The sequence below is a fragment of the Rhinoraja longicauda genome, chromosome 2 (assembly GCF_053455715.1).
Source record: "Rhinoraja longicauda isolate Sanriku21f chromosome 2, sRhiLon1.1, whole genome shotgun sequence".
In the NCBI taxonomy this organism is placed as follows: Eukaryota; Metazoa; Chordata; class Chondrichthyes; order Rajiformes; family Arhynchobatidae; genus Rhinoraja; species Rhinoraja longicauda.
The window spans coordinates 105,927,210-105,950,804 of NC_135954.1; the positions used below are offsets into that span (position 1 = coordinate 105,927,210).

Sequence of the window (23,595 nt, forward strand, 5' to 3'; positions counted from 1 at the left end):
GTACATGGATAGGACAGGTTTGGAGGGATATGGACCAAGCAAAGGCAAGTAGGACTAGTGTAGCTGGGACATGTCGGCCGGTGTTGGCAAGTTGGGCCGAAGGGCCTGTTTCCACATTGTATCGCTCTATGACTATCTCTACTATGCCCAAGGAGAGAAGGAATGGGTGACTGAAGAAGGGTCTCGACCCGAAACGTCACCCATTCCTTCTCTCCTGAGATGCTGCCTGACCTGCTGAGTTACTCCAGCATTTTGTGAATAAATACCTTCGATTTGTACCAGCATCTGCAGTTATTTTCTTACACTATCTCTACTATGCCAATGTGGCATTCTAACCAGCCAGTGCATGTGTGGCATTGTATTGTTATTCTGTGTATGGGTTGGGTTAGTGCTGAATTATATTAGCTTGATGAGTCGATGAGGGAGCTTTGATTGCATTAAATATGCATTGATGAATAGATTAATCACTACGAGAGAGTCAAGAGTGTTTAATTGTCATAAGCAACAAGAACAGAACAATGAAATTCTGGCTTGCTGCGGGTTAACAGACCCATTAAAACAATAACCTAACAAACAAATGCACAATAACCACAAATACAATGAATTATCAGTAATACTAGCTAACCAGGCCATAATCGTGCAAATCGAAGTACGTCATGCAACTAAAATGAAGTCCACCGTAGATTGTTGCTGAGTTAGGTTGTGGTTAGGGTGCATTGTGTTTCAAGATCCTGATGGTTGCTAGAAGAAACTCTTGAACCTACGGGTCATGGTTCTCATGCTTCTGTGCCTGCTGCCGATGGTAGTAGTGGGATGAGAACACGGGTAGAGTATGTTTGACGATATTAGCTAGCTCTTGAAGCAGTTGCCCTTGTTTCAGTTTAGTTGATTGTCACGTGTACCGAAGTACAGTGAAAAGCTTTTTTGTTGCGTGCTAACCAGTCAGTGGAAAGACAAAACATGATTACAATCAAGCCATTTACAGTATATAGATACATAGAGGCATAGAGTGATACTGTGTGGAAACGGGCCCTTCGGCCCACCTTCCCCACACCGGCCAACATGTCCCAGCTACACTAGTCCCAACTGTCTGCGCTTGGTCCACATCCCTCCAAACCTGTCCTATCCATGTGCCTGTCTAACTGTTTCTTAAACGTTGGGATAGTCCCAGCCTCAACTTCCTCCTCTGGCAGCTCGTTCCATACACCCACCACCTTTTGTGTGAAAAAATTACCCCTCAGATTCCTATTAAATCTTTTCCCCTTCACCTTGAACGTATGTCCTCAGGTCCCCGATCCCCCTATTCGACATGATAGGGGAATAACGTTTTGTGTAAGGTGAAGCCAGATCATAGATAGTCTCAGAGTCACCAATAAGGTTGATAGCAGTTCAGGACTGATGGTGGGGAGGTCAGAACCTGTCTTGGACCGGGTGGCATCAACCACTTTGTTGCTGCCTCCATTCGTGGATGACTGAGTTACTGAAACTGGCTGTGTTCCGACCAATCTGTCATACTCCTGTGAGAGTCCAATTGCGTAGTCAGTGTCGTGCCAGCACCACCATTCAATGTGATCATGGCTGATCATCCACAATCAGTACCCCGTTCCCGCCTTCTCCCCATATCCCTTGACTCCACTATCCTTAAGAGCTCTATCTAGCTCTCTCTTGAAAGCATTCAGAGAATTGGCCTCCACTGCCTTCTGAGGCAGAGAATTCCACAGATTCACAACTCTCTGACTGAAAACGTTTTTATCATCTCCGTTCTAAATGGTCTACCCCTTATTCTTAAACTGTGGCCCCTGGTTCGAGACTCCCCCAACATCGGGAACATGTTTCCCGCCTCTCGCGTGTCCAATCCCTTAATAATCTTATATGTTCCAACAAGATCTGCTCTCATCCTTCTAAATTCCAGTGTGTACAAGCCGACCTCCTACTAAAAAAGTTGCACTTGTACACAGCTGCTTGATATCTCAGGATCACGAAGTAGCAGCTGCCAGTGTCTTACTTCTGAAGTTTAGCAATTGTGACCTGTTTATCGAATTTTAAAAAAATTGGTAAAATGACAGTCTTTCTCTTTCGCGGTAATATTGGTCTCTTGCTTTTCCCCCCGTTAGATATGCCGCTTCACGTACGGCGGAGCAGTGACCCAGCACTGGCTGGTCCTCTATCCTCAGTAACGGGACCGAACCTCAACTCAGCCGAACCGTCCCGCAAAAATCCCGCTCGCTGGTCAACAATGCCAGGCTTTCCAAAGCCAAGCCAGACATCGAGTAGCCTTGACAGAAAAAAGGTGAGTGCCCACGACCTTCTCGTTATTCTGAGTTTGGAACTTTTTTTTACGTTGCTCAAGATCTATCACAACCTGATTATGTGTCAAAGTACTCCTCAGACCCAGTGGAGTACCGTTGTTGACCTTTCACTACTTCTAACTAAATGTCTATTGATGGCATGCAGCGTAGGTTCACTAGGTTAATTCCCGGAATGGCGGGACTGTCATATGTTGAAAGACTGGAGCGACTAGGCTTGTATACACTGGAATTTAGACGGATGAGAGGGGATCTTATCGAAACATATAAGATTATTAAGGGGTTGGACACGCTAGAGGCAGGAAACATGTTCCCAATGTTGGGGGAGTCCAGAACAAGGGGCCACAGTTTAAGAATAAGGGGTAGGCCATTTAGAACGGAGATGAGGAAAAAAGTTTTCAGTCAGAGGGTTGTGAATCTGTGGAATTCTCTGCCTCAGAAGACAGTGGAGGCCAATTCTCTGAATGCATTCAAGAGGGAGCTAGATAGAGCTCTTAAGGATAGCGGAGTCAGGGGGTATGGGGAGAAGGCAGGGACGGGGTACTGATTGAGAATGATCAGCCATGATCACATTGAATGGCGGTGCTGGTTCGAAGGGCTGAATGGCCTCCCCCTGCACCTATTGTCTGTTGTCTATTGTCTATTGTCTAACATGTGTAAGAAGGAACTGCAGATGCTGGTTTCAACCGGATAGACACAGAAAGCTGGAGTAACTCAGCGGGACAGGCAGCATCTCTGGAGAGAAGGAACGGGTGACGGTTTCGGGTCGAGACCCTTCTTCAGGCGGATAACTTAAGTAAAAATCTAATCATAAAAATGCTTTACTTAAGTACTGAAGAAGGATCTCGACTCGAAACTTCACCTATTCCTTCTCTCCAGAGATGCTGCCTGTCCCGCTGAGTTACTCCAGCTTTTTGTGACTACTTCTAACATGTTCCTGGTGGAGTGAAAGGCAAGGTTGGCAGGATTAGGGAACCATGGTTGACGAGGAATATTGAGGCTCTGGTCATGAAAAAGGAGGAAGCGTGTATCAGGTATAGGCACCAGGGATTCAAGCTGGTCATTTAAGGAGCGAAAGGGATGTCAAACTACACTTAAGATGGAAATCAGGAGGGAAAAAGCAGAAATGAGATATTCTTGTGTTCCAAAAGACTTCAGATACTGGAATCTGTAGCAAAAAAGGGAGAAACTCAATAGGTTTGGGCATATTCAGAAGGACTGCACAAAAGTCAAGTGCTGTAGGCATGGGGCAGATGACCAGCCTTTTTTGTGAATGTGCTTTATATTCAATTGTTAATTTCTGTTTAGTCATAGATGACCTATTCTGAAAATGAGCAATATTTGATCCAATGATGTGTAGAAAATAGGCAGTTTTTGAGTCAAGACCCTTAATCTGGACCGATAGAGGGGAAATATCCAGTATAAAGAGTGGGAGGACGGGTGGGCAAGAGCTAGCAATTGATAAGTGGAGACTGAAGAAGGGTCTCGACTTGAAACGTCACCCATTCCTTCTCTCCAGAGATGCTGCCTGTCCCGCCGAGTTACTCCAGCATTTTGTGTCTATCTTAAGCGATAGGTGGTGGGCGCAGGTGAGGGGAAGATGATTGAGAGATAAAAGTCAGGTGGAGGAGGGGGGAAGAGTGGAGATAGCACTAGTGGCTGGGAAGCGGTAAATGGAGAAGAGAAGGGTGCAGAGACTGGAATTCAATCGGAAAGGAAGGTGATGAACCGAACTGGATGATGGATGGAGGTAGGTGGGAACAATAGAGGGGGATGAACAGTCAAGGGAGAGGGGGCAACATTAGAGGGGATCCTGTGTGGGAGAGCTGGTCATAAGGAATTCAATCGTGGCTGATCTCTCCCTCCCTCCTAATCCCATTCTCCTGCCTTCTCCCCATGACCTCTGGCTTTTTTTCCCAGGGTAGCGGACTCTAAAACAAGAGGGCATTAATTTAAGGTGAAAAGTGAAAGATTTAGATTTTTAGATTTAGATTTAGAGATACAGCGCAGAAACAGGCCCTTCGGCCCACCGGGTCCGCGCCGCCCAGCGATCCCCGCACATTAACACTATCCTACACCCACTAGGGACAATTTTTACATTTGCCCAGCCAATTAACCTACAAACCTGTACGTCTTTGGAGTGTGGGAGGAAACCGAAGGTCTCGGAGAAAACCCACGCAGGTCACGGGGAGAACGTACAAACTCCGTACAGTACAGCACCCGTAGTCAGGATCAAACCTGAGTCTCTGGCGCTGCATTCGCTGTAAGGCAGCAACTCTACCGCTGCGCCACCGTGCCGAAATTTAAAAGGGACTCGGGGAGTAGGTTATTCCGCAGAGGGTGGTGGGTACATGGAATGAGCTGCCAGAGGAGGTGTTAGATGTGGGATATAATTCCAACGTTTAAAAAGCATTCAGGTTGGAACGTGGATCGGAAAGCTTTAGAGGGATTTGGGACAATCCCGGGCAAACAGCAGGAGCACAGGTAGGCATGTTGGTCAGCGTGGGTGAGTTGGGTTGAAAGGCCTGTCTGTTTCCTTGCTACGTCATGAATCTCTACCAATGGTCCCACCCGCTCCATTTTCTTGAGCTTGAGCATTGGACTTTCAGGTGAACTTGAAGTAAAACACCATCCCCATTTCCAAAGGGCATTTAGAAGGAGCAAGGAAACAGTGAAGCCTGCATTCTTCAAGGACGAGGGAATGAGAGCATTAATTTACTTAACCGCAAAGACTGATTTATAAAGCTGTGGTAATAAAACATTGCCTTGAGAATAGCAATATGTTAAATTATTGTGAGAATAGTTCAGTGAAGTGATACATATTGACCCTTTATGATTAATTTGCTTTCTGTAATATCACTTCTGTAATCCCATTTCAATGCGAATTAGCTGCTGTCATTGCAGACTCTAATCTTGTACAATGATTATTACCATCACCGAGTGGCTGGTGCTTCTGAACTGTACTGGTGTAAACCCCCCCCCCCACCTTTAATTCAAATGAAAAAATTGTAATCTATAAACTTCGGGCTGAATCAAGTGCGTTTGGGATGGAATCTTTCTCAATGATACCTGGTAACTTCAGCAAAAAGCTAATCATACTTTAATCATGCTTTAAGTACTTCAAGCTGTGCAACAATTTACTGGAGATTTTCAGAAACACTGACATTTCATATATCTGCACTAAAATGACTTGAGTATGGTCATTTCATGCTGAGACGTAAAGGCTTAAATGAGGCAGTGAGGTGATTCTAAAGTGCTTCAGATGATTGAGTGTAAACCCCATTATTTATAACGGGAATGGGGTTAGATGTGGGGGTCTGGCTTTCAGCTGCCTGGAAAGAGATATTTATTGGAGGTGGCTGTACAGTACCGAGCAGAATACTGTAATGTTTAAGTAATCAATATATGAAATATAGCTGGAAGATGATTGTATATCTTTTGGACTGTGATGAAAAGTGCTTTTTCATCAATCCTGCGGAGTAGTTATCCAATCGAGTTTGAAGGAAACCTTGCCCTTGGATTGTGGATTATATTTCTTTACTGGCCTGCTTCATAACAACCTTCGAAAATGCATTAGAGAAAGAGATTTTTCAGTCACGTGGGGATGACAGTTCATTAAATGTCCAATTATATTTCTCTTCCCATCCCAAATCTAGTTCCTTTTGACGTACTTAACCAGTTTTCCTTTGCAGAATAGCCTCAGTGTATGTGGTTGCTTGGGAAGAAACGTTCTATGTTCTCCCCAACCCTCCATGTGAAAAGAAATGTGCTAACTTCCCCATCAATCTTCTCGTGATCATCCTCATTCCCCATCCATTTCGTGTTGATTTATCACTCCGCGATAAACAATCCTTCACAGTTTGCTCTTTTAAAACTTTAATAATTTTGAAAACCTGATGGATCTTCCCCTCAAATCTCTTTTGTTTTCAGTGTGAAAAAAAAAACCAAATGATAGATTCAGTTTGAAACCCATCTCACTTGTGTTGCTCTTCGAGACAGACTGAATAATTTGATTTGAACGTAATTCTGAGGTCAGCAATATCAGTATTATAACAACCTTTTTGATGCAGACTACCAATCCTGAGAGATGCTGTTGTTAAGTAACAGCCTGCATCTCCCTCCCTCTCACTTTCTTGTGGAATGTACCATCTTTTATAGGCGTGGACTCCTATATATCGCCGAGACCAAGCGCAGGCTCGGCAATCGTTTCACTGAACATCTCCGCTCAGTCAAACCTACCTGATCTCCCGGTTGCTAAACACTTTAACTCCCCCACCCATTCCCACACTGACCTTTCTGTCCTGGGCCTCCTCCACTGTCAGAGTGAGGCCCAGCACAAATTGGAGGAACAGCACCTCATACTTCGCTTGGGCAGCTTACACCCCAGCGGTATGAATATTAACTACTCTAACTTCAAGTAACCCTTGCTTTCCCTCTCTCTCCATCCCTCCCCCTTCCCAATTCCATGACCAGTCTGACTGTCCCCCTGATTATATTTTATCTCCGTTTGCTTTGTTGTCACTTTCTTCTCACTAACAATGATCTAGTCTACATTTTCTTTGATCCCCCATCTCTGTTGATGCCTCGTTTTAACACCTTACCCTCCCATATCTCTGTGTCTCCCTCTCCCCTGACTCTCAGTCTGAAGAAGAGTCTCGACCTGAAATGTCACCCATTCCTTCTCTCCCGAGATGTTGCCTGACCTGCTGAGTTACTCCAGCATTTTGTGTCTATCTTTGGTGTAAATCTGTAGTTCCTTCATTTTACCTTTCCACGCCAGTCTTGGCTTAAAAACAGTATTTAGGCTTCAAAACTGAAGCGTTGATGAAATTGAAATAATTAACCAATATCAATGTCTGCACATGTACAAAATCTGAAACAAACATGGATAGTAATGGAAATGCTAGCAGAATTGGTTATTTAGGTTTCTGGCTGAAAGAAAGATAATCAGATAATTTTGGAAGATACAGGGTCAAACCATAGGAGTTCTACTGTAATTGTAACACCTGCTTTTAAAGTGCTTTTTCTCTTTCAAGTCTTGCCAGTTCCCATCAGCTTTTAATTCATATTTCTGCAAAATTGAGAGATCTTTTTCTTGATTTTTAAAGATTTCTGGGATTATCCAGGCTAATTCTGCAATCCATCTGCAGATTATGTATCCTGAGATCCGGTAATAATTTAGTTCCAGTATAAGTTTTCTTAGTCTATAGTTTTAGAGATACTGCGCTGAAACACACCCTTCGGCTCACCGAGACCACATCAACCAGCAATCACCGCACATTAACACTGTCCTACACACACTAGGAACAATTTACCGATACAGCAAGCCAATTAACCAACAAACCTGTACGTCTTTGGAGTGTGGGGGGAAACCAAAGATCAAGGGGAAAACCCATGTGGTCACTGGGATAACGTGCAAACTCCATACAGACAGCACCCGTAGTCAGGATCGAACCTGTGTCTCCGATGCTCTAAGGCAGCAACTCTATCTCTGCACCACCATGCATGTTTCTTTACAATAGACAATAGGCAATAGGTGCAGGAGTAGGCCATTCGGCCCTTCGAGCCAGCACCGCCATTCAATGTGATCATGGCTGATCATTCTCAATCAGTACCCCGTTCCTGCCTTCTCCCCATACCTCCTGACTCCGCTTTCCTTAAGAGCTCTGTCTAGCTCTCTCTTGAATGCATTCAGAGAATTGGCCTCCACTGTCTTCTGAGGCAGAGAATTCCACAGATTTACAACTCTCTGACTGAAAAAGTTTTTCCTCATCTCAGTTCTAAATGGCCTGCCCGTTATTCTTAAACTATGGCCCCTGGTTCTGGACTCCCCCAACATTGGGAACATGTTTCCTGCCTCTAACGTGTCCAACCCCTTAATAATCTTATACGTTTCGATAAGATCCCCTCTCATCTTTCTAAATTCCAGTGTATATAAGCCTAGTCGCTCCAGTTTTTCAACATATGACAGTCCAGCCATTCCAGGAATTAACCTAGTAAACCTACGCTGCACGCCCTCAATAGCAAGAATATCCTTCCTCAAATTTGGAGACCAAAACTGCACACAGTACTCCAGGTGCGGTCTCACTAGGGCCCTGTACAACTGCAGAAGGACCTCTTTGCTCCTATACTCAACTCCTCTTGTTATGAAGGCCAACATTTCATTGGCTTTCTTCACTGCCTGCTGTACCTGCATGCTTCCTTTCAGTGACTGATGCACTAGGACACCCAGATCTCGTTGTACGTCCCCTTTTCCTAACTTGACACCATTCAGATAATAATCTGCCTTCCTATTCTTACCACCAAAGTGGATAACCTCACACTTATCCACATTAAACTGCATCTGCCATGCATCTGCCATGCATCCGCCCACTCACACAACCTGTCCAAGTCACCCTGCAACTTAGCATCTTCCTCACAGTTCACACTGTGTACCAGCTTTGTATCATCGGCAAATTTGCTAATGGTACTTTTAATCCCTTCATCCAAGTCATTGATGTATATTGTAAATAGCTGCGGTCCCAACACCGAGCCTTGCGGTACCCCACTAGTCACTGCCTGCCATTCTGAAAGGGACCCATTTATCCCCACTCTTTGCTTTCTGTCTGCCAACCAATTTTCTATCCATGTCAGTACCCTACCTCCAATACCATGTGCTCTAATTTTGCCCACCAATCTCCTATGTGGGACCTTGTCGAAGGCTTTCTGAAAGTCGAGGTACACCACATCCACCGGCTCTCCCCAGTCAATTTTCCTAGTTACATCCTCAAAAAATTCCAGTAGATTAGTCAAGCATGATTTCCCCTTTGTAAATCCATGCTGACTCGGAACGATCCTGTTACTGCTATCCAAATGCTCCGCAATTTCGTCTTTTATAATTGACTCCAGCATCTTTCCCACCACTGATGTCAGACTGACTGGTCAATAATTTCCCGTTTTCTCTCTCTCTCCTTTCTTAAAAAGTGGGATAACATTAGTAACCCTCCAATCCACAGGAACTGACCCTGAATCTATAGAACATTGTAAAATGATCACTAATGCGTCCACAATTTCTAGAGCCACCTCCTTAAGTACTCTGGGATGCAGACCATCAGGCCCTGGGGATTTATCAGCCTTCAGTCCCATCAGTCTACCCAAAACATTTTCCTGCCTAATGTGGATTTCCCCCAGTTCCTCCGTCACCCTAGGATCTCTGGCCACTAGAACATCTGGGAGATTGTTTGTATCCTCCTTTACGTTGAAAGTTTTGCGTCTATTTCTAGAATTAATATGATTTTCATGTAAAAAAGCTAACGAAAAGTAGCTCTCTGAATTTTGTGACATGACTAATTCAAGGGACAAAGTAAATTCCATTCTGTTTTAACTCCACACTCTGCATGAATTGGGGTCTGAGCTGAATAAACGCCCGATTTTTCCTTGTAGCATGTGGTTTGACTGCATCAGCGGCTAAAACCTTTTTTTCTTCACCACATCGTGCAGAAGGAAACAACACAAAGGCATCCAGTGAACGGACAGGACAACTACAGGAGTTTACCAAGAGATGCTGGCCACTGGTCAAATCAGTTTAAACGAGACAATGCCCGCTCATCTTTAAGTGCCACCCATCCTATGGTCGACAAGTGGCTGGAACGGCAGGAGCAGGTAATTAGACAAAAATGTACTCTGTGCAAACGTAAACATATTGATCAAAAAAATGAATGTCTGCGGAAGTCTGGAAATCTTAAACCCAAATAGAAGGTGAAAGAAGCATCTGACAAATACAGAGTCATCAAGCTGTCGAGGGTGGACACTAAATGTTGGAGTAACTCGGCGGGACAGGTAGCGCCTCTGGGGAGAAGGAATAGGTGATGTTTCGGGTCGAGACCCTTCTTCATACTCGAGTGTCTTTGGCCCAACCTACCCAAGCCAACCAAGTTGCTGTTCTAAGCTTGTCACACTTTCCCTGTGCCTGGTTCATATTCCTCCAAACCTTTTCTGTCCATGAACCTGTCCAAAAGTTTTTTAAATGTTGTAATTGTACCAGCCCCTAACACTTCCCCTGGCAACTCATTCCATGCACATGTCCCTTTGGTCCCTTTTAAATCTTTCCCCTCTCACTTTAACCCTCTCAACTTAGATTCATAACCATGGAGAAAACAGTGTGAACATTCATCTCACCTCTGCATCTCATGATTTTATAAACCTCCACCCCTCAGCCTCCCGCGCTCTATGGCAAAATGACCCAGTTTATCCTGCCTCTCCTTTGAATTCAAACCCTCCTGACCTGGTAATATCCTCGTAAATCTTTTTGCACCCTTTCCAGTTTAATAACGTCCAGCAGCAAGGTGATCAGAACTGTGCGCAGTACCTCAAATGTGGCATTACCGACATCTTATGCAGCTGTAAATGACGGTCGCAAGTTCTGCACTCTGTATCCTGACTGGTGAAGTCACCACCCTCACTACTGTGCCCATCCTTGTCGCCAACTTCATGGAACTGTGTACCTGCACCCCCCCTCTGCTCTACCTTACTCCCCTAAGCTCTCTCACTTACCGTGTCATTCCTGGCCTGGTTTGTCCGAAAATACAATGCGTCAGTTTTGGTCTCCAAATTTGAGGAAGGATATTCTTGCTATGGAGGGCGTGCAGTGTAGGTTCACTAGGTTAATTCCCGGAATGGCGGGACTGTCGTATGTTGAAAGGCTAGAGCGATTGGGCTTGTATACACTGGAATTTAGAAGGATGAGGGGGGATCTTATTGAAACATATAAGATAATTAGGGGATTGGACACATTAGAGGCAGATAACATGTTCCCAATGTTGGGGGAGTCCAGAACAAGGGGCCACAGTTTGAGAATAAGGGGTAGGCCATTTAGAACGGAGATGAGGAAGAACTTTTTCAGTCAGAGGGTGGTGAAGGTGTGGAATTCTCTGCCTCAGAAGGCAGTGGAGGCCAGTTCGTTGGATGCTTTCAAGAGAGAGCTGGATAGAGCTCTTAAGGATAGCGGAGTGAGGGGGTATGGGGAGAAGGCAGGAACGGGGTACTGATTGAGAGTGATCAGCCATGATCGCATTGAATGGCGGTGCTGGCTCGAAGGGCTGAATGGCCTCCTCCTGCACCTATTGTCTATTGTCTATTGTCTATTGTCACTGTGCATGTATGCGATTTTTCAACTCCATCTGCCATCCCTCAGCCCACTGGCCCAGTTGATCAAGATACTGTTGTGATCATAAATAACCACCTTCACTGACCAACTTGCCACCCATTCTATTGTTGTCTGCAAACTTACTAACCCCGGCACCTACATTCACATACAAATCATTAATACCGTTGAAGAATTTCCTGCTGTCTGAGACATCCGTGACCCTTGCAACAGCATGGCAACTTATCATCCTCGTGTCTCTTTTTTGCAGCCACTGAATCTCCCAGCTGTCCCTCTAACTTAGTCTCTGGAGCCCCTCTCTGTTTCCACATTCCCTGCCATGCATCAGAACCACTCGCGGTGCCACAGACCTGGCTGCTGCTGTTGGTTTCACTCCAACATTATTCAAAAACAATATACTATTGCAGTGAATTGTGGACGCAGCCCAGACCATCGCACAAACCAACCTCCCTTCCATGGACTCCATGTACACCTCACGCTGCCTCGGCAAGGCCAGCAGCACAATCAAGGACGAATCGTACCCTGGCCACTCCCTCTTCTCCCCTCTCCCATCGGGCAAAAGGTGTAGAAGTGTGAAAACGCACACCTCCAGATTCAGGGACAGTTTTTTCCCAGCTCTTATCAGGCAACTGAATCATCCCACCACAACCAGAGAGCAGTGCTGAACTACTATTGACCTCTTTGGTGACCCTCGGATTATCCTTGATCGGACTTTGCTGGCTTTACCTCGCACTAAACGTTTCTTCCCTTATCATGTATCTATACACTGTAAATGGCTCGATTGTAATCGTGTGTTGTCTTTCCGCTGACTGGTCAGCGCGCAACGAAAGCTTTTTACTGTACCTCGGTACACGTGACAATAAACTAAACTGAAACAGAAACTATTCACGAGGGTGATTGCCGCAGGGTAACCTGCACGTCCCTCTATGTCTTTCCTCGTGGTCCCAACGTTACCTGTCGCCTGCACCTTAGTCGAGATATGGAAGGGTAAGGTGTGAAACCGAAACATCAAAGGGGAAGTAGTCCCTAAATACCACCTCACTGAAACACTTATCTATGAAGTAACCATTTTGATGTAGATCTTCAATCAAAGTTGAATTATTATTATCTGCACTTAAATAGATTCTCCCCAGGGGGGCTCTGTTTGCATAGGTGCCTGTGGGAGGGACCCTTACTGTCCTCTGTAAATGGCTCGATTGTAATCGTGTATCGTCTTTCTGCTGACTGATTAGCACGCAACGTAAGCACCTCGGTACAGGTGACAATAAACATAACTGCAAACAGTAAAGGTGGTATCTGCAGATTCCATAGTCTCTTCATTGAGCAGGAATTCTAGGGGTAACTTTAGCTTTGTTTAAAAACAAAATCCAGCTTCGGTTGACAACATCCTTCCATTATACTGGTGTGAGGAAGTGCTCATTGTGTGATGTAACTTTACAACTTATTGAGAGGCAACCTGATTGTTAAAGTTCATCCTGTCGTGAGCGCATTGCTAAAATAATGGAACAGTGCGCCCATTGTCCGTGGAGGAAGCGGGGTGATTGAGGCCTGGGTTTCTGCAGAACTCGCTGCTTGCGGACAGCTACTTGAATTTACTATTCTTATTTTGCAACAATGAAAGGTAGTGGCAAACGTGGCATTGAGAGGGAGTGCACACCTCAAAATAAGTTTATCATCATGACACTCGTAAGGCACTTACGAGTACGGCGGCACGGTGGCGCAGCGGTAGAGTTGCCGCCTTACAGCGAATGCAGCGCCGGAGACCCAGGTTCGATCCTGACTACGGGCGCCGTCTGTACGGAGTTTGTACGTTCTCCCCGTGACCTGCGTGGGTTTTCTCCGAGATCTTCGGTTTCCTCCCACACTCCAAAGACGTACAGGTTTGAAGGTTAATTGACTGGGTAAATGTAAAAAATTGTCCCTCGTGTGTGTAGGATAGTGTTAGTGTGCGGGGATCGCTGGGCGGCGCGGACACGGTGGGCCGAAGGGCCTGTTTCCGCGCTGTATCTCTAAATCTAAATACCTGCAAGGGATATAAAATGTCAAAATTGGGTCAAGATTGGGTCGCCCTGAACCGGCTCCGCACAGGGGTCGGCCGGTTCAACGCCAACACGCATCGTTGGGGGTTGCGTCCATCAGCAGCCTGCGTGTGTGGAGCAGACCAGCAAACAGCGCAGCACGGCATTTTCGACTGCGCTGCCCTCCGTCCCCCTGGTGGAGGGGTAGACCTCATGGCCCTCGACAACAGCACATTGCACTGGCTACAGCGCCTGGAGGGCGATACATAACTTCTGCTGCTTCAAACGCAAGAAGAAGAATGTCAAAATGCAATTGACACATCTACAAGGAACGAACCCGTTCTGTAACACAGATTTTGTAACTTTATAAAGTGTGAAAACAGCTTACAGAAGTGTAAACTTTGGAAAGCTGTGTTGAAAGGATTTTGTTCGTCGTGGGAACACATACTTATGGGACAAAGTCAGGTATTTTCAGGTTGGATAGCCCTGTCCTCTTTATTGTAAGGTTCCTGATTTCATTTTGGGAGTGTGGCAGAACAGGTTTACCAAAATGCTGCCCGGATAAGAAATATTAGCTGTACGGTGAGGTGGGACAAATTTGGATTGTTTTTTTCTGCGACAATAGACAATAGGCAATAGGTGCAGGAGGAGGCCATTTGGCCCTTTGAGCCAGCACCGCCATTCAATGTGATCATGGCTGATCATTCTCAATCAGTACCCCGTTCCTGCCTTCTCCCCATACCCCCTGACTCCGCTATCCTTAAGAGCTCTATCTAGCGACGTGGGAGGTTAAGGGGGAGATCTGGTGGAAATATATAGAATTCCGAGAGGCTTAGATAGGGTAGACATTCAGAACCTTTTTCCCCAGGGTGGAAATGTCAAAGACCAGAGGCCATTGCTTGAAGGTCAGTGGGGGGGGGAGTATAAAGGAGATATGTCGGGCACATTTTAAACACAGAAGACTGTCGAGTGCTTGATGGGTCTGCCAGAAGTAGAGGTGGAAGCAGATGTGATGGTGATGTTTAAGAGGATATTAGATATGCAGAGGATGGCCGGTTTGGATGCAGTGTAGCAGAGGAGATACATTTGGCATCATGTTCAGCAAAGGCATCGTGGGCCGAAGGGCCTGTTCCGGTGCTGTGTTCTATCTAATCTCCTTCGCAGTGTGAGTTAGAATAAATGTGGAAGATAGACACAAAATGCTGGAGTAACTCAGCAGGGCAGGCAGCATCTCTGGATAGAAGGAATGGGTGACATTTCGGGTCGACACCCTTCTTCAGACTGAGAGTCAGGGGAGAGGGAGACACGGAGATATGGAAGGGTAAGGTGTGAAACCGAAACATCAAAGGGGAAGTAGTCCCTAAATACCACCAAGACCAAGGAGCTGATCATCAACTTCCGTAGGTCACACAACGGGGAATATGCCCCGATCTTTATCAACGGGGACAATGTGGAGAGAGTGTCCAGCTTCAAGTTTCTGGGCACTCATATTTCGGAGGACCTAACATGGTCCAATAACACTGCTGCGCTGGTCAAGAAGGCACAGCAACGACTGTTCTACCTAAGAACACTGAAGAAGTCTGGTCTACCCCAACAGCTGCTGACGACATTCTACCGCTGCACCATAGAGAGCATCCTAACACATGGCATCCCTGTGTGGTACCTCAGCTGCACGGAGGCAGAGAGGAAAGCTCTTCAGCGGGTAGTCCATAGAGCTCAGAGGACCATCGGAACACAGCTACCAGCCTTGGAGGGCATCTACAACACACGATGCCTCAGAAAAGCCACCAGCATCCACAAAGACTCTTCACACCCCTGCAACAGTCTGTTCGAACTTCTACCATCGGGCAGACGATACAAGGCCTTCTACGCCCGCACCTCCAGACTCAGGAACAGCTTCATCCCCAGGGCCATTGCTGCTATGAAATGATCCTGCTGAGCCGGATGGTCACATCGCACAGTGATCCGGCACAGATCTACTTGCACTTTATTCTGTTTTAAAACTGTTACAAAAAAAAAGAAACATCCATCACAGTGAGTCTCCTCCAGTCACCTCCTCACTGTGATGGAAGGCCAGAATGTATTTTCTCTTCCCCTGCCGTCTTCACCCGCGGTCAGGCTGTTGAAGTTTCCAGGCCGCTCCGGACGGCGAAAGGCCCGTAGCAGGCCGACCCAAGCCCCGCGATTCGGGGCGGGCGAAGACGCTGCAGCTGCACGTCGGGGCGGTCGGGGCTCCCGACATTGAAGCCCCCGCCGAGCAGAGAAAACACTGTAGTCGGGATTGAACTCGGGTCTTCGGCGCTGTAAGGCAGCAACTTTCCCGCTGCGCCACCGTGCCGAAATGTTACAGAACCCTTTAGTTTTATAAACGTTTGGTTCCTTGATTGAACCCATTCCCTGATCTTGTCGGCTACATCAGTTACATCGATCATTGTAAAGATAGAAGTCATTGAAACCTATGGCATGGAAATGGACCATGAGGCCAAACGTTTCACAGTTCCCAGTTAATCCCACACCTCAGCACTTGGCCCATTGGTCTCTATGCCTTGGCAATTCAGGCACTTGTCCAGACACTTAAATGCTGACACCCACTCTCTCAATCAATGCATTCTGGCACTGACCACTCTCTGGGTGAATAAAGTCTTCCTCATATCATCTCCAAGTCTCTTCCCATATCTACCCTAAGATTATTTAAACCTGAAGAGTGTGTGTGTTTGTGAGTTTTGCAAATAATTGTTAAGAGGATTTATAAAATGAGGCTTTATTTGCAAATTCCATATCCGTCTGGCCTCACATTTCGTGCCAGGAGTGAGAAGAAAGACGTACAGGTATGTAGGTTAATTGACTGGGTAATATGTAAAAAATTGTCCCTAGTGTGTGCAGGATAGTGTTAATGTGCGGGGATCGCTGGGCGGCGCGGACTCGGTGGGCCGAAGGGCCTGTTTCCGCGCTGTATCTCTAAATCTAAAAAAAAAATCTGAAAAATATATATATTTTTAATCTGTTTAGTTTTATTTCAGTAGGCGGTTCCAGCTGGTTTACTTGGACTCGCTGACAAAGGCAGCGTGGAGAAGTTACGCATTTAAATTTTTAACTGTGGAAATTCATCAGGTCATAAGTGATAGGAGTAGAATTAGGCCATTCGGCCCATCAAGACTACTCCACCATTCAATCGTGGCTGATCTATCTCTCCCTCCAAACCCCATTCTCATGCCTTCTCCCCGTAACCTCTGACACCCACTAATCAAGAATCTATCTATCTCTGCCTTAAAAATATCCACTGACTTGGCCTCCACAGCCTTCTGTGGCAAAGAATTCCACAGATTCATCACCCTCTGACAAAATAAATTTCTCCTCATCTCCTTCCTAAAAGAATGTCCTTTAATTCTGAGGCTATGACCTCTAGTCCTAGACTCTCCCACTAGTGGAAACATCCTCCCCACATCCACTCTAGCCAAGCCTTTCACTATTCTGTATGTTTCAATGAGGTCTCCCCTCATTCTTCTAGTCGGCTAGCAATTCCAACTCATTCCTGGGAATTGTTGGAAGTCTGTGCGTCTTTCTGCCAGCTGAGCTCTGATCGTAATGTTTGGTGCTGAGCTGATGGTTACTTGTGAATGAATAACAGTTTAGTGTGGTTCCAATCCTTGTTATCTTTCATAATGCATGAAAACCTCAGAGACTAATGGCTTCAATCTCATCCGCTCTCACTTCACTTCCTTGTACAAATATTTTACTTGAAAGGTGCATATTTTCTACATTTCACTTAATCAAACATAAAATATTGTTGACTTGTCTTTTTGTAAGTGCTCAGAGAAATATACAGTGAATATTCTATTATTTGCACTTGAAATGTAATGGTAACTAGACCAAGTGGACCCATTGGGCCCAAACCTCTCCTGCATTGCTGCAGCACTCTCCTCCTCCTCCTCCTCCTCCTCCTCCTCCTCCTCCTCCTCCTCCTCCTCCTCCTCCTCCTCCTCCTCCTCCTCCTCCTCCTCCTCCTCCTCCTCCTCCTCCTCCTCCTCCTCCTCCTCCTCCTCCTCCTCCTCCTCCTCCTCCTCCTCCTCCTCCTCCTCCTCCTCCTCCTCCTCCTCCTCCTCCTCCTCCTCCTCCTCCTCCTCCTCCTCCTCCTCCTCCTCCTCCTCCTCCTCCTCCTCCTCCTCCTCCTCCTCCTCCTCCTCCTCCTCCTCCTCCTCCTCCTCCTCCTCCTCCTCCTCCTCCTCCTCCTCCTCCTCCTCCTCCTCCTCCTCCTCCTCTCTCCTCCTCCTCCTCCTCCTCCTCCTCCTCCTCCTCCTCCTCCTCCTCCTCCTCCTCCTCCTCCTCCTCCTCCTCCTCCTCCTCCTCCTCCTCCTCCTCCTCCTCCTCCTCCTCCTCCTCCTCCTCCTCCTCCTCCTCCTCCTCCTCCTCCTCCTCCTCCTCCTCCTCCTCCTCCTCCTCCTCCTCCTCCTCCTCCTCCTCTCCTCCTCCTCCTCCTCCTCCTCCTCCTCCTCCTCCTCCTCCTCCTCCTCCTCCTCCTCCTCCTCCTCCTCCTCCTCCTCCTCCTCCTCCTCCTCCTCCTCCTCCTCCTCCTCCTCCTCCTCCTCCTCCTCCTCCTCCTCCTCCTCCTCCTCCTCCTCCTCCTCCTCCTCCTCCTCCTCCTCCTCCTCCTCCTCCTCCTCCTCCTCCTCCTCCTCCTCCTCCTCCTCCTCCTCCTCCTCCTCCTCCTCCTCCTCCTCCTCCTCCCTCCTCCCTCCCCTCCCTCCCTCCCTCCCTCCCTCCCTCCCTCCTCTCCCTCCCTCCCTCCCTCCCTCCCTCCCCCCTCCTCCCCTCCCCCCTTCCCTCCCCCCCCTTCCCTCCCCCATCCCTCCCTCCTCCCCTCCCCCCTCCATTCTCCCCTCCCAATGGGCCAACATAGTCCCACCTGCCTGCGTTTGGTCCATATCCCTCCAAAGTTGTCCTATTCATGTACCTGTCTAAGACCTTATTCACCTAGAGAGAGGTTAGAACCATGAATCTTCAAGATTTATTTATTCGCTGGTGTAGGGACATGCGATGCCCATTTCTAATTACTCCTGAACTGAATCAGTTAAGAATCAATCACAGTGGTGACTCTGGTGCCATACTTTGGCCAAATCAGGATGAATACCAGAAGATAGTCACAGAAAGCTGGAATAACTCAGCAGGTCTGGCAGCATCTCTGGAGAGAAGGAATAGGTGATGTTTCGGGTCGAGACCCTTCTTCAGACTGAGAGTCAGGGGAAAAGGGAAACGAGAGATATCGACAGTGATGTAGAGATATAGAACAAATGAATGAAAGATATGCAAAAAAGTAACGATGATAAAGGAAACAGGCCATTATTAGCTGTGGGCTAGGTGAAAACGAGTTACAGACAATGAGGCTCAACACGACCACTTTGAAGCTTGGGTGGGGGAGGGACGGAGAGAGAGGAAATGCAAGGGTTACTTGAAGTTAGAGAAATCAATATTCATACCGCTAGGTTGTAAGTTGCCCAAACGAAATATAGATACCATATCTCTGTGCATGAAAGAAATTTGAGAATCAGACAATCCGGTACCATTAAACTTTCAGTTATTGAGACGAACAAATTTTAGATTGTAGATTTATTTAATTACCTAAAACATTTAAATTTCACAACTAATAAAATGAGACTCAAACATGTGCGTCTGGGTCAGTAATCCATCTTCTTCTGATATTGGTGTTGGATTATTATTGTCATACGTACCGAGAAGTAATGAAAAAGCTTGTTTGCTTGCGATCCCAGTCAAATACTGTACATGTCTAATCAAGCCATACACAAGTATAGTAGGGGGGGTGTAAAGGAAAAAAAATCCAGAATCCAGAATATAATGTTATCTCAACCAACTACAGAAAAAGTGCAGGCCCTTTGTTTACTAGATTACTGCTCAATGGTCTGATAACTGCAGGAAAAAAGTTGTTCCTGATTGTGGTGGTAGGTGGTTTCAAGCTTTTGTATCTTCTGTCTGATGGGACAGGAGCAAAGTGCGGATGACCACGTTGTAAATGATCCTTCGAAGAGGGAATGACCGGGTTGCAAAGGAACAGCATCTCATATTTCGCTTGGGCAGCTTACAGTCCAGTGGCATTAATATTGATTTCTCTCACCTCCGGTAGCCCCGGCATTCCCTCTATCTCTAACCCTCCCCCACCTAAGTCGCACTAGCTGCTCGTTTTCACCCAACAAACAGCCAACAATGGCCTGTTTCCTTTAGCAGTGTTACTTTTTTGCATATCTTTTATTCATTGTTCTTTAACTCTCTACATCACCGTCTATGTCTCTCGTTTCATTGAAAACATTAGTGACGCAGTGGTGTTGGTTTCCGACGGGCACGGTGACGGACACCCCACACATCTCTGTCCTCCGTACAGCTGGCCAGCTCCTCTTTTGTCTCTACATATGCGTCTTCCATCAACGTCTTCAGCAGCGTCTTGTTTGGTGGTCCCGGGTGCCGTCTTCCATGGGTGGGTTCCCACAGCGCAACCTTGTTTGCTGGTATTTCTGGATGGCGGTGGCAAATGACCAGCGAGCCTCATCCTTCTCCACCTGATCTTCTCGGTCAGAGGTGGAATCTCCCCGTAGAGCTGGGCGTTGGTGGTGCGGTCCCTCCAACTGACATTTATCCCGAACCAGTCTGAAGAAGGGTCTCGAGCCGAAATGTCACCCATCCCTCCTCTCCAGAGATGCTGCCTGTCCCCGCTGAGTTACTCCAGCTTTTTTGTGTCTATCGTCGGGTCATAAATGATCCTTGATTATGTTGGCTGTTTTCCCAAAGTGGCGAGAATGGTCTATGGGGCCTGAGGCCAGATTGTGTGAAGGACCGGGCTCCTGTTCACGGTATCTCTGCAGTTGTTTGCAGTGATGGGGCAGAGCTGTTGCCAAACCAGGTTGCGATGCGTCCCGATGGAATGTTTTGTACGGAGCAGCTGAAGCAATCGATCAGAGTCTTTGGAGACATGCTGCATTTCCTTATTCTGAGGTAGTGGTGATGTTAGCGTGCGTTTGTGGCTGCAGCTTCAATGTCTTTGGTTCAGGAACAAATTGTTAGTGATATTTATGTCTAGGAATTGAAGCGTACGAGCTCTCGACTGAGGTGTGTACACCACCTCATTTCTTGAAGTCAGCAACCTGCTCCTTCATCTTGCTGGCGTTGGGGGAAAGGTTGTGTAGGAAAATAACCGCAGAAGCTGGTACAAATCGAAGGTATCACAAAATGGTGGAGTAATTCAGCGGGTCAGGCAGCGTCTCAGGAGAGAAGGAAAGGGTGACGTTTCGGGTCGAGACCCTTCTGAAGAAGTGCACTTTGTGGGAAGATCTGGGAGATGTTTTTTGGAGAATTTTCACTGGAAACGAGGAAAGAACCTTTTAGGGCAGAAGAGCAAAAGTAATCCCGTGATATGGACGGCCTGTCCACCAAATATGCAAATATGCCTAATTTTGAAAAGGTGTCTTGTTTCTCTCAATCATGTCCGTGATTGCAATCATCGCCTACTTGTCTGAGAGTTGGTCACACTTATATTCCTCTGTACCTGGCAATAAATGAGGCTGCAGTGTATAGGGATATAGTTTAGTGTATTTTATCTTAGAGATACAGCGCGGACACAGGCCCTTCGGCCCACCGAGTCGAATGGCAACCGGGAGATCAGGTAGGTCCAGGCGGACTGAACGAAGGTGAAGAAACATTAGTGCTGGATTGAAGTAGTGCAATGCTATTGTACAGATGCAAATGTTTGTAGTTTTTCTGCTTTCATCTCTAATTCTGTCTGAACCATCCCTTTGGCGGGGGCAGTTTATCTGAGACCAAAGGTCCATATTGCACCTCGATAATTTTATTTTCCAGTGAAATCAATGAAGCATGAAATTGGGCAGTCAGGCTCAGAACTGCATTACTTGGTGCGATTAGATAAGGATAAAATTAAAACTTTGATGTGGATGCAATGTAATGGACATCTTTGACTTTCTGAAGAAATTTTGTATGCTATTTTTAGATTCAGTCAATCCTATGATATGAGTGTGAAATGATTCTTTGTAGCTAATTGCCTCATTCTCTGTTAATATTGATTTTTGTTACCATCCCAGTGTGCGGTAAATGTAAGTATTTGCCTGAACCTGCCTCTAGTTATCGTGCAAATTTAACTCATTACAAGCAGCATGATACAACGTGCATTGAATTGCTTTTCGGTTACTTAAATGTGGCTGTGCGCTACAGTAAGTGATGGGACTTTGACCAAATATTCTCAAATTTTTGATCGTGTTTTTACGGTAGTGCCCATCTGGGTTAGTGAATACTCCATGGACTAGGACCTTATCAGTGGTGGAGAGGATCCAAGAAGTTATAAGATGAACAGTTTCCCCAACTTGCATTCAGGCCTTAATGTTAATATTGTCGATTCTGTTAAAATTTGGCCAAATTGGGGTAGCGATGTTGGCATCGTCAATGATCATTTATGATCATTTGTTGATGGTCAGAAATATGTGAATTGGAAATTTGTTGAAAAGACACAAACTGCTGGAGTCACTCAGCAAGTCAGGCAACATATCTGGAGAAGATGGACACAAAAAGCTGAAGTAACTCAGCACATCGAACAGCATCTCTGGACAAAAGGAATAGGTGACGTTTTGGGTTTCGACTCGAAACGTCACCTATTCCTTTTCTCCAGAGATGCTGTCTGACTCGCTGAGTTACTCCAGCTTTTTATGTCTATCATCGGTTTAAATCAGCATCTCCAGTTCCAATCTAAACATATCTGGAGAACGTGGATAGGTGATATTTCAGTCGAGACCCTTCCCTTCAGACTTGTCCTGTCTTGTTTGATTTTTTTTGCTTGAATTACTAACTGCCTGTCAATTAGATTGCATAGTAGCCTGCTACTTGCTGTTCCTGCTGCAGATTGACATTGATTGATTCATCATCAGATGCAATGACTGGTGTGTGAAGCGAAGACAAGAGGTCATATTGTATGTTGCCATTAAAATATACAGACAAGCGGATTGAACAGTAGTTTAGTTTAGAGATCTAGCGCAGAAACAGACCCACCGAGTCCATACCGACCAGCGATCCCCGCACATTAACACTATCCTACACACACTAGGGACAATTTACATATACACCAAGCCAATTAACCTACACACCAGTTTAATTCACAAAATGCTGGAGTAACTCAGCAGGTCAGGCAGCAACTCAGGAGAGAAGGAATGGGTGACGTTTCGGGTCGAGACCCTTCTTCAGACCTACAAACCTGTACGTCTTTCGAGTGTTGGAGGAAGCTGAAGATCTCGGAGAAAACCCACGCAGGTCACGGGGGAGAACGTACAGACAGCGCTCGCAGTAGGGATCGAACCCGGGTTTCTGGCGCTGTAAAGCAGCAACTCCACCGTTACGCTACCGTGCCACCCAGTAAATCGCATAGCTGATGAGAAATATTTAGTTTTGGTGCATTTGGACTGACCTGTGTGATGTGGGGCCTGTACAGGGCAGACAGATTGTTTCCACATCTGTTCAGATAAAGTGTCCGTGCAAATGTGTTTGTTTAGAAACATAGACATAGAAACATAGAAAATAGGTGCAGGAGTAGGCCATTCGGCCCTTCGAGCCTGCACCGCCATTCAATATGATCATGGCTGATCATCCAACTCAGTATCCTGTACCTGCCTTCTCTCCATACCCCCTGATCCCTTTAGCCACAAGGGCCACATCTAACTCCCTCTTAAATATAGCCAATGAACTGGCCTCAACTACCTTCTGTGGCAGAGAATTCCACAGATTCACCACTCTCTGTGTGAAAAAAAACTTTCTCATCTCGGTCCTAAAAGACTTCCCCCTTATCCTTAAACTGTGACCCCTTGTTCTGGACTTCCCCAACATCGGGAACAATCTTCCTGCATCTAGCCTGTCCAACCCCTTTGCGCTTGGGGATGAGAAGAATACTTTAAAGAATTAGGCAGCAAGTCGGATACAGGTAGCTTGCAATGAAAAGGAGAAAGGAAGTCCATAAAGGATTGGAATAAAAACGTGAGAGAATAAGCAGCGGCAGATTCTTTTTTGTGTGAGCTGACCAAAAGAACATGCCAGAAGCGCTCGGATAGGGTTTCAGTGCATGCACGGTCAA

At 46.3% G+C, this 23,595-nt stretch overlaps 1 protein-coding gene across 7 annotated transcripts in view; it reads left to right on the top strand.

Moving 5' to 3' along the window:
• Positions 1-23,595, top strand: part of pard3aa (par-3 family cell polarity regulator alpha, a) — a 946,605-nt gene that overhangs the window by 418,617 nt on the left and 504,393 nt on the right. For all 7 annotated transcript variants that reach the window (XM_078425377.1, XM_078425422.1, XM_078425385.1 and 4 more), the window contains 2 exons: positions 2,115-2,290; positions 9,786-9,947. In XM_078425377.1, coding sequence (XP_078281503.1) covers positions 2,115-2,290; positions 9,786-9,947 — 338 coding nt within the window. The remainder of the gene's footprint in view (positions 1-2,114; positions 2,291-9,785; positions 9,948-23,595) is intronic.